The sequence below is a fragment of the Lissotriton vulgaris genome, chromosome 8 (assembly GCF_964263255.1).
Source record: "Lissotriton vulgaris chromosome 8, aLisVul1.2, whole genome shotgun sequence".
Taxonomy (NCBI): Eukaryota; Metazoa; Chordata; class Amphibia; order Caudata; family Salamandridae; genus Lissotriton; species Lissotriton vulgaris.
The window spans coordinates 1,508,593,200-1,508,609,373 of NC_141696.1; the positions used below are offsets into that span (position 1 = coordinate 1,508,593,200).

Sequence of the window (16,174 nt, forward strand, 5' to 3'; positions counted from 1 at the left end):
CTAGCTTCGAATTGGGAGTGGTGTACTGGGAAGCTGACTGCAAACGTTGATAAGAGAGCACAAGCTGAATATGGTCTGGTCTTGATGGAGTTGGAGGTGCACCGTCACTTAATCCAAGGTGGGGAACCATAGTTATTCGCCTAGGTGTTCAGGGACAACATCTAATTATGCCACAGGACTTTGGTCAATCAGACCTTGTCACATATATATACTTGAACCCTGATTCATTTCATGTGTATTCTTGATGCAGGGTTGCCATCTCTATGGTCACAAGATGGTCATGCTGTGTGTTTGCTGACTGCTGGTGGGTGTGCAGGTTAGTGATGTTGAGCTTCTACGTTATGCAGACAAGCATCGGGTGCTTTTGTTAATGGTGCTGTGAATTTTTTAGTATCTGCACTAATTTTGGTAGGAAGCCTGTAATCCTCTTGAGATCACAAGTTAGGTTTTCATCATCTGTAATTAGTCATGTCAGCTGAGAAGTTAGACTCTCAGCTTTGCCTATTTGTAATTTTTGCAATACATTTTTTTTAGGAATTCTTCATTGATGTTTTATGATTTCTAGGACTTGCCGCTTTAGCAAAGCATTACATTATGCTGTTTTCCATTTGCATAGGGGTGCATTCCCCCAATTCATCTGACTCTTGGTGGTAATGGAGTTCAAAAAGTACAAGGTCTATTACCTGGCAACTTTCCTAACATCAGAGGGAGTGGGTGATCTGTTCTTCCAAAGTTTCCCCAGTGTGGGTGATGTGGAGTGTTGGATGTTTGTTATCCTAGTGCTTTGCAGAGAGTGGGGGAGCAGTTCCATCAACCTTCACCTATTATGTGCAAGAGCAATTCATGTTGTTCAGTTTTGAGGGTTTCCTTTTTGGTGTGCTCAGAAGGGGGAGGTTCAGGTGATATGGTCGTCCAATTAATCGATTAACAGTCCTGATATTATCATGGTTGGGGAGTGTGTGAATGACCTGTGTGTTGTTGTCTACGTTCACATGGGTTGCTTGGAGTGGCTGTATCTGTCATTGTTGAAAATGGGTGCATTCATCAGTGGCTTTCTTGATAGTTTGTGGATGTCACACATGACAGAGGAAGAGTAGGTAGAGTGGATAGCCTGGTCTTATATCATGGCGTAGTACTGGGTAGGGATTTGTTGTCATTTTCTTGCAATTTTTATTTGACCAAGTGGAGTTCTGTTTATAAAATGTGTCTCGTTATTATCTGTAGCTTCGACTGGATGTAGAGTAACTGCCTAAAACGATCTTCAGAAACAACACCTCCCTGTGAAACTACTTCTGGTGGCCTTCTGAACTAGAATCCTCACCCACTCTGACAGATAATGCCTGTACCTCTGCAGTATACTGGACAGAAAGCTCTTCATGAAAAGCCAGATCAATGCAGTCTCATCCGTCATGCTTCCTTACTCTTTGCATGCTCTGGAAAATCTTCAAATGGCTCCCAGTCAAGTCAACACCATTCGAACTGTCACTCAAGCCGTAGCCCCAGCCGGATGGACAATGGCAACGTGTTTCATGTAGGATCCACCACTCACCTCCTGAAGAAAATACAGACCATACAGAACTCAGCAGCCAGACTCATCCACAACCTTCCAAAACAGACCCACATCCCTCCCCATATCAAGAAGCTCCATTGGCATCCCATTCAGAAAAGATGTCAATTCAAGATACTAATCCACACCTACAAAGCCCTTCACACCCAAGGATCAACATGCATCAACCCCTTCATGAACTTCCACCAACCCTCCAGACACCTGCACTCCACTTCCCTCTACATCGCACCCCTCCCGCATACGCCGAAGCAACAGTGGAGGAGGCTCCTTTCCAATCTCGGTGCTAAGTCCTAGAACAACCTCCCCCGTCACCTCCAGACGCCATCCTCTCTTTTAGAATTCAGGAAGGGAATCAAGACTTGGATGTTCAACTGAACCCACCTGAAACAGCAAGGCCCTCAGCTCCCGGAGACTCTCTAGGGCGACTATGAGATCTTTACCAATCCTGATTAATTGATTGAATAAGAATGGCAGGAAATGCATCATGTTTGCAATGGAGTAACGCATTTATCAAACTTTAAATCATGTCCCACATTTCATACGATGACATTCAAATTCTGGTACCATACTGCTACAGGTAAATAAAGTAGGGCTCAAGAAGAACCCCTGAAGAACTCCACAGTTGAGTAATGTGAATGGGATCGGAAGGGATAGAGACAGGATCCTGGAAATGAGCAGGTCAAAATGAATGGAAACAGAACCAGGCAGACCCTAGGATGTCATATTCAGAAAGATGGTTGATCAAAATACTGTAAGTGAGAGTATCAAACGCCGCAGATAGGTCCAAGAGTATGAGAGCAGCATTCCTACCCTGTTCCACCTTCATAGTGACGGCCTGATTTACAAAGAGAAACATATGCTTATGTGTAAGTTTACAATTCTTTGCTGCAACCAGGACTTAGTGGAGTGCAGAAGAACTGGCATTCCCAACAATCTGAATTTTGAAGATTGGCTTGCTTTTTTCAAATATCTTCGTAAGCAGCATGAGAGAGAAATAATGCTGAAATTGATCTGGCCAGAAGAGTTAGCCATAGGCTCAGTGAGCATTTTTTAATGACTGCTACAGGGGCCTCAGGCTTTATGGGGGTGTGGTGGGCCCAGCCAGATAGATCGGTTCTGTTCTAAACACAGTCCTGCCCTACGACCTTGAATGATTCGTAACAATAAATAGTTTTTTAAAATGCAATTTTCCGTTAATTTTTAATACGAGTGATGTGTGGGAGTCTATTACAGATATTTGGCAGCGAAATGTTATGTTTCATGCAACATCCATAGAAAAGCTCTCTTTAAACAGGACCTCATATATGAGCAATGGGAGAGGGTCACAGAGATTATTTGCAGTAATATTAGTGAGCTGCTGCTGTGTTACAAGTTTGAAAGCAATATTAGATAACAACACATTTAGAATTTGAACCAGTGAGCCTGTGCAGTGTGGTGACCTGATCAAAGAAAGCATGAAAAAGCTAAAATTAGATCATAAAGTCAGGGCTGTTCCAAACAGGGGCCCCAAAATACTTTTGGCCCGGGGCCTCCAAAATGCTTAAGATGTCCCTGAGTTTCACAGGATGTACACCTAGACGATACACAGATTTGATATTGGAAGTAAGCTCTGCATGATTACATTGGAGAGAACATAGTCAGTTGCAGAGGACAAAGAAGGAGACTGTGCTTCACCCTGGGCTTTCTGGTTGAAATATGCAGAGATGTCTCAATATTATTTTGACAATTGGTCAAAATAGCAATTCATATTTTTGCAGTCAACTTGAGGATGATCATTCACAAGTTGCATACACGAAGGACCTAGCAATGTGTCAAATGTCCCTAGAGGAGCTTTCGCACTGTCAATTAATGCAGAGGATTAAGAGTTGGAACCATCTTTACATTTTTGGAGGCTTTGAGACTAAAAGAGTAGCAAGCTTTGACCAAGCTACAGTAATTTGTCTGCAGTTCTTGCTTCAACTTCTTGCACTGATGCTTACTAGCTGACAGAGCCTCAGTAAACAAAGAGATGGGAGTGACGCAAACACACACTTGATTTATGGGGAGGGTTTGGGAAACTCAACTACTGAAGTTAGTTACAGTCATTAATAAAAGTACTTGATGAGAAACTGCAAGTGACAAGAACACTGGAAAAGCCTGCAGCGGTGACCGTGAACCAAGCTATAGTAGCAGTAGGAAGAGCTGCTTTAGGGTCTGGCACTTAAGTGAATGGGACACCAGTAGAGAATATGACCCCAACCCAAGTGACCAGTCCAAGGTAAATGGACGGGAGAAGATACAGGGATGTGTTCAAATGAAGAAAGATGGTTAGTATATATTGCTTGCAAAAGGGTTGGGTAAAGAGCATGTTGGGAGAAGTCCAAGGTAGAGAAGGCATCAAGCAACAAGATCATATAGGCAGATTAGTATCATCAACTAAATATAAGGGGTGGACAATGCACAGTGTCTCTGAAACACCACAATGTTGGCAAAGTGCAGCTTTCAGGGTCCCTCTGAATTAAGGGGACACTGCAAGCAGGTTTTTGGGGCCCTCAAGATGTTGACTTTCATAAGGAAGAATGTCATGCAATATGTCAGTAGCTGAGCAGTTCTGGAGCCATGTTACCATAACAAACACAATGTCAAATTTGAATCTTGAATGTTGGTTTTATGCATTGCCAAGGAGCATATGCAAGATAATTCAGTAGCATGAGGAGAAGAAGCATTTACTCAAGAGTGGTAAGGCAATGAGGCAGCACAATATTGTCTAGCTACCAAACCTATAAGAGAGGCAGGGTTCTGGGTCCTTGGTCTTGTGTGTGAACCTGACCATGAACGCTTGCCTTAGACACACCCATTCATCCATTTGCTGTTGCCAACCTATGCAGGAGTTCTAAATGTCTTGCAGAATTTGGCTTAGAGGGAGGAGTTGCAGGTGTTGCTGGGCAATAAATAATAGGAGGTGCAGAAATAAATAAAATGTTGAACTAACTGGGACGCAACGATCTCCGGGAGGTGGTATGGGTGTCCTATATTGTTAAAGTTGTAGTATGTGATGAAAAAGGGCTTTGAAGTGAGTGAAGGTTTGTATGCTCTGTTGGGTGCAGGAGATCCAGTAGACCTTTTTTGTTAGGTGCCATGTTTTGATAGATTACTGAAAAGAGTATTGGAGGGTGTGATAAAGGTCCGCATGTGTGGAGTTGTGGATGGAAGGTGCATACATCTTCTATAAGAATAATTTCCAATAAGTAAGTAAGAATTTCAACTTGGATCCCTGCTGAATGAGAATATTGGTGTATCCAAGCTGAATTAGAATATTGTACTAATTAGAATATTCAAAAAAGGTAAATACAGTTTCACAGACACCTAATTCTGGCACAGGTCTCAGGAATAGTTGTACAAAACCCCTTCCACTTCAGGGTGTTCTGTATTTACTACTGGAAATGCAGAATGCTTGCAGCTCTTCAGCCCTCTGCCTCCAGAACTTGACTTCTTCATCAATCAGTGCAAGTATCTCTGAAGGCTAGGTTAGGAAACTGGTTCCCCAAGTTCTTGAATCAAGTCCTGAAAGAAAAGATGCAATACAGAGGGAGTAACAACCTCTTCTAATGTTGCCCAGTCAATTATCTGAAAGTTATCTCGCATTATGTTTGGTGCGGCCCCTAGTTCTGAACATAGGATGGTTAAGAAACTCCCTGCTGACTCATTGGGTGAGGGATGTCACTGAGTGGTCACTGGCTGAGGGAATCCATATGAAGATCAGTAGAACCTATGAGGAGTTACAGGATGTCATGGAAGTGTGGGTGGGGCTGTGTGATCATTTCCTAGCTCCTGAGAGAATATCAAGTGACGATGAGGGGGGCACAGATGGTTGACAATGTATAGGATTGTACCTGACCGTTGCAAGTCATTATCCATTTGTAAATTGACGATCCCTATTATTCTAATGTGAAGCAATGAGATACAACAACTGTTGCTGATTCTTCCCTGTGTTGGGAATTGGCCTATGTGATGTGCTCTGATATACTTGTTTGACAACCATGTAATCCTCTATTCGCCGACTACTTTGTACACTTAAGTTTGAGTGTGTTATTCAATAAAAAAAAGATGGTTCAGAAGGTCCAGCTGCCAAAACATGGTCTTTTAATATGGAAATTATTGTACCTCAGATAAGTGATTTGAAAACAACAAAAAAGTTCTCCCATCGCCCACACTCACTTATATTTAATTAAGATGCAATTCTTTTGTCTAGTGGCGCAAACATTATTCTGTACTCTTTCATCTAAAAGGACTGGGGTCATCTTTGCGGCAAGGATGCTCTTCTATGGGCTCCAATCTATTTATTTATTTATTTATTTGCTTATATAGCGCGGGACTCGACCCCCGAAGGGGTATCTCCGCGCTTGATTCGCTGATGTTGCCAGATACGTTGATGGTGCCGGATTTGGTGCCTTCAGAAGGTGTAAATAGGGAGCTATGTCTCACAAAAGACATATGTTTTGAATGCTTTCCGGAATGATAGAAGATTTGCATTTTATCTCATACCAATTGGGAGTTTATTCCAGATGGAGGGTCCTATGTGTGAAAGTGCTCGGCCGCCCTGCCTGGCCTTCTTAATGGGGGGAATTTTTAGTAAGGATTGGTTGCTTGATCGCAAGAGACGTTCCGGTTTATTGATTTGGAATTTCTGACTCAGGTATTGGGGGCCTGATCCATAGAGACTCTTATGTATGATGCAGCAAATCTTGAACTTGATTCACTGACGTATGGGCAACCAATGGAGCTGTTCCAGTAGGGGCCTAGAAGGTGTTCTCGAGGGAACATTGAGGACCAGCCTGGCCGCAGTGTTTTGGGCTACTTGAAGACGGTTGAGCACGTATTCATTTGCTGAGATGAAAAGACCATTGCAATAGTCCAATCGACTTATTACAAGGGCCTGGACAAGGGTCTTTCTATAATCGTCTGATAAGAAGGGAAAAACCCTTCTTAGGAGAAGGATTGTCCGGAAACAGGATCCTGTCACTAGGTTCACAAGTTCTTTTAGAACCAGGTATTGATCCAGTCTTACTCCCAAATTTTTCACTGATCGCTTTGGGCAGGGGACGGGTTCTAGCTCTAAGGGCCACCAATCCGGTGACCATAGGAGATTGGCTTTCCCGAAGAGCATGACTTCTGTCTTGCCGACATTACACTGGAGGCAGTTGGAAGCCATTCCCGGTGGATACCGCTCTCATGCCCTCGGCAAAGGAGTTCTTAATTTCCGGGGTGAGAGTCTGGAAGGGAAAGAAGAGCTGGGTGTCGTCGGCATACGACACAGGAGTAAACCTGTATGCTCTCACAATGTCAGCAAGGGGGGCCAAGTACACATTAAATAATGTGGGGCTTAGACATGAGCTCTGTGGAACCCCCTTGGTGAGCTCCCTAAAGGTGGAACAGTAGGAGCCCAGGCTGACACTTTGTGAGCGGCCAGTGAGAAAACTCTCCAGCCAGGACAGAGCTACGCCTCCAATGCCAACTCTCTGCAAAAGGCCAAGAAGGATCTCATGTGACACAGTGTTGAAGGCTGCAGACAGGTCTAACAGCACCAGAATCATGGAGCCTCCTCTATCCTGTGTCATCTTGATGTTATCTGCCACGGAGAGGAGCGCGGATTCGGTGCTGTAGTTGGGTCTGGTTGGTAATTCCACTCATTACCAACCAGTTCAGCCTAGTCACTGCAGGGCATTTGTGACAAACAGTCTATGAGATCCCTTTCCGGAAAGGGCCAAAGTGCAATAAAGTCTATTAAGTCACACATGACAGGCGCAGAGAGCAGTATGCCCCCCCCCACCCTCCATCCCTGAGCTACTCTGCGTACAGGCACCATTAGAAGCTTTGTTGCCAGATGGTCTTGGATCAGAGTTTTTAGTTAGTGTAAACAGATTCTTTCAGTCATAAAGATTCATCTCTTTAAACCACTAACGCTGGATTAGATTAGACATTCGCTACTCTGAGTCTGAATAGGACAAGAGCTAAAATAATAACTCAAAACTGACTACAGTTGTTCAGGTTAAATTACAGTTAAATTGTTATCTCTTAATCCAGATGGATAGTTAAGCCACATTTATTCATCTGAGACATGGTTCTGTAGGAAAGCTGGAAGACTTTGGCACATGTCTGACATGGTTACAACTGTGTGGATGATTTGTCCTGCTTCACAGTTTTCATAATTGATCTCTTTGCAACAAGCCAGGTTATCCTGTATCCTTACTATTCTCTTACTTGGGATTAGTAATCAATATTTTTGGCACGTCTCAGTAGTAGTCCAACATAGAGTACGAAAATGGCCTACAGGAGCACAGGTGAATTAGACAAAGTTAGTTGGGAAACCGCCTCCTCATCTCACTTTAGCCAGATCGTCTTCTCTCAAGCCTGGGGTGTGAACCCTGCTTCTACCCCACACCATGGTGAGCTTACCAGGCACAGACAAGTTACCACCCTAACTCCCAGCCCCATCAATGAGCAACTCAGCCACACAATGTCCTCCCTGGCATCGCACTTCCTCCTTAGCACTCAAGCCAGGCCCTTGGGTAGAATATGTTGCTTACTTGTGGGTGATGGATAGTGACAGCAAAAGCGTGGCTATGAAGGGGCCCCATAGAAAGAAAGATAGGGCAGATATGTAATCAACTGAAGCTTAAATACTCCATATGGTTGCCTCATAACCCACCCAGCATTTTCGCCCCAGCCTCAGAGAACAGGTTGTCACCCCCTTTCCTCATTGTCTGGATCTATCTACTCCTTTCACCTAGCACTACTCTGCCATCTTCCCACCCAGCACCCTCCCAGCAGTCACTTCTGGACATGATAACGAGGCCTACCTGCCCAGACATTGCTTTTCCCTATCAATAGCTTCTGCTGCTGTGATCAGCTTTAATTAGTACCTGGTCCAGCCTCACGCCTCTAGCATCATCGCTGCCCATCAGGCCTAGGTCAAACTCAGGATACAACAAAATCGCATCACCACTTTGACCACCTACCTCTAAATTCCTGCGGCCATCAGAGGCCTCCTCCCATAACTCATTCAACTAAGCTTCCATGTGCTGAACATGCTGTTCAAAAGTCAGGCACCCAGACTGCCTTCAGAACCAGCAGCCTGATCTCTCCTGCAGAAAACTGTGCAGAACACTCCTCAGGCGTCCAGGTGTCCATTCTTCAGGCAGCGCATACAGGAAAAAAACAAAAGATCAATCATTACGTCTACGATTCTCCTGAGCTCCTGGAGCCCAACAGAATGCCCAACAGAATGCCTCAGTGCTAGGCTGTGACCCATGGTTCCCTTTGCTGGAGTCCAGGCCTTTATGTGGTCAGTGATGCAGTATCTCCTCTTATGGGCTTCTTTGGGCCTTCCCCTCCCAGCTCTCAAGTTCACCCACATTACTGAGGGACTGATTTAAATTCTGGCAGATACGGTCTTTTTCATTTGCGTGGTAGAGGACTCTACGTTCGCCAGGCCGGGAATTCTCCACCCGCCAGATTTATATATAACCACCAAGCAGGTGGCATTGGCAGGAACCAACCTAACAGCGATTCCTTTAAATGCATTTTGCTGTTTGTTGCAAGGCTGCATTGGAAGGACGCAGTCCTGGAGAAAATAGCATTCTATTTTTCTTTTCAAAAAGCAAATCTCAAAAAGGGATTTTCTTTTTTAAACAAAAAAAGTAATATTTCCTACACCATGGGAGGTTTACAGAGGTTTTATTGTTCCTTACTGCCATGGTATGCCTGGTGGTAAGGAACAGTACAAACAGGCACATGCATCAAGCGATTTAGGAATCGCAAACGGTGCGAATCGCAAAATTCGGCCGTTTGCGATTCCCAAATCACTATTTGGGATGCATTAACCAAAAAGTGAAGAAATCGCAATTTTTGCGATTTTTGAAAGTGCGATTGCTTTTAAGGAATCGCAATTTTGCGATTCCTTAAAAGCAATGCATGAAACTGAAAAAAATTGCGATTTCGCAATTAGAGAGAAAAAATTACCATGAGGTTGGACCTCATGGTAATTTTGCGAAATGTTAAAAAAATGCAATTTTTTGCATTTTTTTAACTTTCATGTTGTGCACACGCATGCCCTTAGGGCATGTGTGTACACAACATATGTGCATTGTTTGATTTCAGGGGTGCAACAGGGTGTCCTTTGGACACCCCTGCACCCTTGAAATCGCAATCTCAATTTGCGATTAGCTAATTGCGAATCGCAAATTGAGATTGTCTTCCCATTCATTCCTATGGGCCTCTAGGCCCATAGGAATAAATGGGAAGGGATTCCTTAATTGCGATTCGCAAAATGCTAATCGCTATTAAGGAATTCTAAGAAATCGCAATTTATTTAGCGATTTCTTAATGCATAGGCATTTGCAATTCCTTAATTGCGATTCCTTAAAAATCGCAATTAAGGAATCGCAAATGCCGAGTTTGATGCATGTACCTGAAAATGACTACATTTCTGCCATCTAAATTTGGTGGGCGGACAATCCTTTCAGAGACAACATCAGGACCTGGAAGAGGTACATCGATTATATCCTCATCATCTGGGATGGAGATGAAAGAACTTCTCAACAATTTCTAACCTGGCTGAACCTACAGGATATTTCCTCAAGTTTACCAGCACCAGCTCAAACAGTAACCTCGTATTCCTTGACCTGAACATGTTCCCCAAGAATGGTAGACTAATGACCACCACCCATTTGAAAAGTACCTCAAAGAATTGCCTTTTGATGTACCAGACCTTCCATCCTAAGCATCTGCGGGACAATCTGCCCTACGGCCAATTTCTGCGCTTGCGGAGGAATTGCACAGAAATTGAGAATTTCAAACTCCAGTCCAAAGATCTACGGAAAAAATTGGAAACCCGCCAATATCCGGACAAAATTATTAACCAGGCGTATAAGAAGGCGAGAAACAACTGCAGAGAGAGTCTTCTGGAAGAGAAGGTACCTAAAGAGGAGGAACACAGTCCTATTTGTATAACCACATACAATACCAGCTCCAAACAGGTCACCAAAATTTTGAACAAGAAATGGAAGATCCTTAACAGTGGAGGCCTACAGATACCAAAACCCATTTTTTCCCACAGAAAGGGGCGGAGCCTAAGGGACATATTGGTCCACATGAGACCAAAAGCTGAAAAAACGACACCAATAAAGACCCACATTTTGTACAAGGGCACCACCCATGTGGTAAATGCAAAGTCTGCTGTTTAACCAAAAAGAGCAAGAGACTGACCTTCCAGAATGGGACTACCTGGGAGCAGAGATGCTTCACAAACTGTAACAGTCTAAACATGGTATACCTCATCACATGCCCTTGCCACCTGGAATACTTTGGCATGACTAGCAGGGCCATAAAGACCAGAATAGGGGAACACAAAAGCACGATCAAATGCAAAAAAGCCAGTACCAAGCTGACCATTCATTTCCTGGAAAGCGGTCACAAACCCGAGGACATAACTTGGACAGTAATTGAATCGGTTCACAATGAGGAACGCCTCTTAGAGAAAGAACAGAGATGGGTGTTCCGCATTAACTCAAATAAAACCGGCCTTAACGACGAAATCCCATGGGGACAACTATAGTGTGTGCTCGCTATCATCCAAATTTGGGGGTTGCATATAATATAAGTCACATCACAACCCGCCATGAGGAGCAGATTTCACGCATTACCACCTCCCGAGCACTGCCTAGATTATAACTAGCCCAAAACCAGCTGTGTGTACAAGTATCTGCCATTGCTCACCATTGGAAAATTAACAGTGTGTTTCTTAATAATGTACTATGATTAGCCTTTGTACTTCCTCATAACCAATGTAGACAATGCAGTACATGCAGGAACCGCCCTTTCTCACTATTGAGAAAATCACCGCGGTATTTTAAACCTAGGCCCAATGAATAACATTGGTCTTCCTCATCTTTGTGAATAATTAAATTTCAGCATGTAGAAACTTGACGTAAAAATAGAAGAAAGACTCCACTAGCACGTCTTTTTCACACTGCTATGCCATGAACGGCGGCCATCTTGGGTTAGCGCTCTAGTCTATACCGCTGATACGAGTCAGAGATGACCACACAGTTTCTCACTCAGGTTAAAAGACGGCAGAGACATGGCCACCTTATCCCTCGGAGCGGCACAAGGGTATGACTAAGGCATTGCTCAAGAAGTGGTAACGTAAGTAAAAGACTCTGACCATGAGTCTCTAAACTTGGTCGCGTACACTACAAAAGTAAAATAACTTGCGAGTATCGTGAAATGACTGAAGGATGCGGTTTTTCTTTTCAGTTTACCGCGTGGAACACCCTTCCCTTGCCAGCTCATGAGGCACGCAAGATGTGTCTTACCAGTATGTATGCACGCTTTATTCAGTCACACGTGATAAACATGTTTTTATATGTATCTGCATTTCCACCAAAGCATTGAGATACAAAGAACGCTTTTCCCTTTAATTTTAAATCCTGAACCACTACATCGCCACTATCAGTGAAAGCACTTGTGTCTCCCCGGCCCTGGTCCGCTTTTATTGGGGGTGTGACTCGGTTGTATTGAGACATGTGTGTGTGCGCTCTGAGATCTGCTTGCCCACGTATGATGTGGTTGAAAAAAACGTGTGACTAATTATGCCAATACGAGTAACATAATCACCAAGAAAAGTGTATTAAGCTTTTCTCTCCCCGCATTAAGCGAAACACTAACGCTTAAGTCATGGAGGGACACACACGCAATGACAGTGTGACCCTCGCAAGAATGCAGACGTTGAGAACTATGTGAAAAGACTCATGTAGCATTAATTTTACATGTTTCTTGTATTCCTCCCTTTTTTCTCCCGCTTTCCTTTACAGAGACCACATTAGGTCAGTTTTTTCTACGCTTCACCTTGGGCCCACTCAAGCCCGGAAGCCAAACTAGGTAGCCGATTTTTGCTACTTAGTTGTAGGACTTTAGGCATACTATTTAGAATTCAAAATTGAGTATTTTTTCAGTAGGGACCATCAGAGGTCGTGATGAGTACAGTAGGGGACTGCTTACGAAACATGTTGACCAGTCTCCTTCTAGCTTCTCCCATCTGCTTCGCCCCAACTAAATTTACCCTAATTGCTAGGTTGCACTTGGGCTCCACTACCTTCGCTGCCTAGTAAGTTCTCTGGCCATGCTAAAAAAAGTTCTCCACTTTTTTCAGGCTTGCCCACACCTTCTTCTGCTCCTTCCCATAATTTAGTGTCAACCCAAAGGTATCTAGCTATGTACTCCACTTCCACTGTCTGCTACCAACCACCCTCCAGCACCCAGGGCCTCTGTCCCAGGCACTAGGACCACTGTCTTGCAGCACACAACTACCTGTCACATCGGTTTGTATGGATAGGCTAGGTTGCTTACTCTCCAGTTCCTTTCTCACTCCTACTCACACTCACGGAAAAGGAGCCTCTTCCCCCTGTGATGCGTTCTCATGGTGTCCAATCGCTCTTCCACTTCACCTTGACTTCTTTTCATGCAACTGCAATCGGCTGAGCCAGCAATCATCAATGACACCATTGTGCAGAGCAGTCCCAGGTTGTCAACTTTCTTCCAGTTAAGTGATTTGCTCCGTGCTTACAGACGCCATGCCAGCTAACCAGATGAACACATCTGGCATAGGCTGCATGCTGCTCATTGACACAGGATTAATGCTTCTACTTCCTAACCAATCTGAAACCAATTTCTTTCTGTTTTGAAGAGAAAGTGGAACAGAAATGGGGATGGGCTTTGGGAGCACCTTCTTATCCTGGTCGCGAACACCATGACAGGCTCCGTCTTGGTTCGGCTAACACAGCCTGATTTCACATTTTCACGCTTGCATATCTTTAGTTGCACATGTGAAGCCCCTGTTCATGGCTGCTCACGTCATGTTTATTATCTTCAGCAACAGACGGCTCAATCCCAACACGGCCCATTGCTGTGGAGATCTCTAGGTTTTAGGAATGGCCCCTTCAAGTCAACATGTTGCTTAGAGCTGACCCGTTTGGGTCTTGATGGCTAAGTCGGTTCAGAATCTCACGTCTCAGAGCCCGTTTTGCTTTGTAAATACAAAAAATATAAAAATAAAATAAGTGGTCAAGCCCTATAAAAGTTCAGGATCTGACCACTGATTATGGAGAGGTCCTTGTGCTCAGATGATTAGCAGAGGTCGCGCCAGATTGCTGCCTTCTTTCCTCTCGGTCGGCGAGTTTGGCCTGGACGCCTAGTCGAGAACGCTCCTTACCCCGAGCACCTCACCTGTCCCGGCAGACATGGATAAAAAAAAAACAACTCTGCAGCCAGGTTTTACATTCAGTGCTATGACTAAGTGTAGTGCTCAGGAATAGATAGAGGGTGCTGGGAAGCTAGGGACTTTCTAAAACATGTTAGAAATGTTCATTTTATTCTCCCTGCTTGCCACATACATAATTGTTTCTTATTTCCATTCTGTGAGGTTGCTGTGCACATTTCAAGTACGAGATTACAACTTTTAAAATAAATGTTTTAAGCAAATCCCTGTTGCTCCAAGCACTAATTTGATGGTATTGTTCGAAAGCGAAAGAGTGTTTGGATTACCACCGTGTTTGTGAAACAGGATTGATAAAGAACCTGACAGCCCTGCTCATGCGGGACTGCCTGATGGGTTATACTAGGGATGCCGCCCAGATGGTATTTCTTCCTCAGTGTAGTCCTTGTTCATAGTAAGTATCGGGCCCTCAGCCAAGGAGATAGCACGCCTAGGCCTATTCCAAAAACATGTCTCTTACTAAGACCCTGGAACACTGGGAATGAGCCATCCCCAGGTAGAAACCAGTCGACACTGAAGGCATGTTCAACCCTATCTATATGGCCACTACATTTGGCATTGTGATCATGATGGGAGACTTCAGCCTGAGGGTGCAATGCCTGTCAGATAAACTCCCTGTGGATTTTATAAGTAGGTAGAGTGTAAATAGGATATTAAAAGCAGGAATTGGGGTGCAGACTGCATGTTGAGAGATTTAATTGAGCAGGCAGGAGAGAATCGAGCAAACAGGTTTTTATCCAGATTACCCAGTACAATCCAACCTCTCAAGTTTTTATACCTTTTATTAGACTTACTGAAAAAATGCAGCCAACCTACAATGCATTCGTTTTCAAACTCATTAGAAGGTCAGGCTACAGAGCGGCCCGGGGTATTACTTTCTGACACACAGAAGAACGGTACTTATTTCTACTATGATTTGAAGAATCCTAAGAAATTGAACTATAAAAATAGCATTTGCCTAGGGGAGAAGGGACGTAGGATTCTGAGTGTGTGAGTCTGAGGCGCATTGACTCAGTAATTACATTGTGTTCCCAAAGAATCCAATTGTCTGGGTGTTGTTGAAATACAGTCTTAAAATAAACCAGATTGATCACAATATAATCTAATACAGATGTGTGATTGCATTGCAGAACATTCTTTAGCTGCGTAAACACATTCTAGGAGCTATATTAACAAGGAGAGAAACAAGAAGATTTAACTGTACATTTATAAATGAATTAGAAACTGTCTCTCCCGAAGGGCTGTATCGTTCGTCTCTATTACTAGACATATATTTTTCATGATTTACTGGTAATGTGTTTCCAATTACAGGGTATCACTGTATACGAGATGGAATAACTTTTATAAAAATGGTTTCGGTGAAATTATAATTTATTTTAGACACATATATCGCATTGTACAATACACATAAACTGTGGCAACACTGTTTGATTTTCAAACTTTGATTGTACTCGATGTAAACATTAAGATTCACTATTCAAATGTCCTTTTGCTAAAACGATCGAAGATGTACCTTGTTACTGTAGCCCTGCTTTTTGTGCTTGGCTCCCACTGAGTAAAGTGCTGGGATAAGATCAGGAGGGCAGTCGGCAAAGTATTCTGTGCAGGTCACTGGAGATTCGTGGATGTCCATGGAATATGGATTTTCAAAGATCGGGAAGCTGATGAATGAAGAGAATATTATCGTTTACAATGAAACAAGAATACCATTCCTTGGACAGAATTTTTGAAAAATGCATTTTAGGAAGGCATCACAATTGCCTGTATATAGTGAATAAAACAAAACAAAGGAAAAACAGTGTTTCGGCTTCAAAGGGGCATTAACATTTCTTTTTTAAAAACCTGGTGGGCCATATTATCAAGAAAGGGCGATACATTATCGCCGCTTTTACCGGCAGGAAACTGCCACTAACGCAGCGATAATGGGCTTGATAATGTGCCCTTGTTAATTCCCACAGAAGCCCAGGTTCTGGTGTTAACCCCATCGCTGTTGCAAATCAACTTCCTATCATGGCCAAAGAATGAACCCTGACCTTGTGGCCCGCCATACCATCAACACTACTAGGAAGACCTTCAATTTGGGAACCCCATCTGACTCTTGTTCCCACCACGCCTTCACCAAAGGACTCCTGCTGATAAGTGAAGCACTAACGCCAATCCTCACCACTTCTGTCGACTCAGCCACATTTCCAGACACCAGGAAACACCCACCAACATGGCCCTGCTCAAGAAATCATCTGATGGCCCAGTCAAACTCTCCAACTACAGAACCATCTCCCTCCACCGGGCCAAGG

General features: G+C 43.7%; 1 protein-coding gene across 5 annotated transcripts in view; it reads right to left on the minus strand.

Annotated features, from left to right (window-relative positions):
* Positions 1-16,174, minus strand: part of STXBP5L (syntaxin binding protein 5L) — a 1,891,501-nt gene that overhangs the window by 817,402 nt on the left and 1,057,925 nt on the right. For all 5 annotated transcript variants that reach the window (XM_086935625.1, XM_086935622.1, XM_086935624.1 and 2 more), the window contains exon 12: positions 15,394-15,541. In XM_086935625.1, coding sequence (XP_086791751.1) covers positions 15,394-15,541 — 148 coding nt within the window. The remainder of the gene's footprint in view (positions 1-15,393; positions 15,542-16,174) is intronic.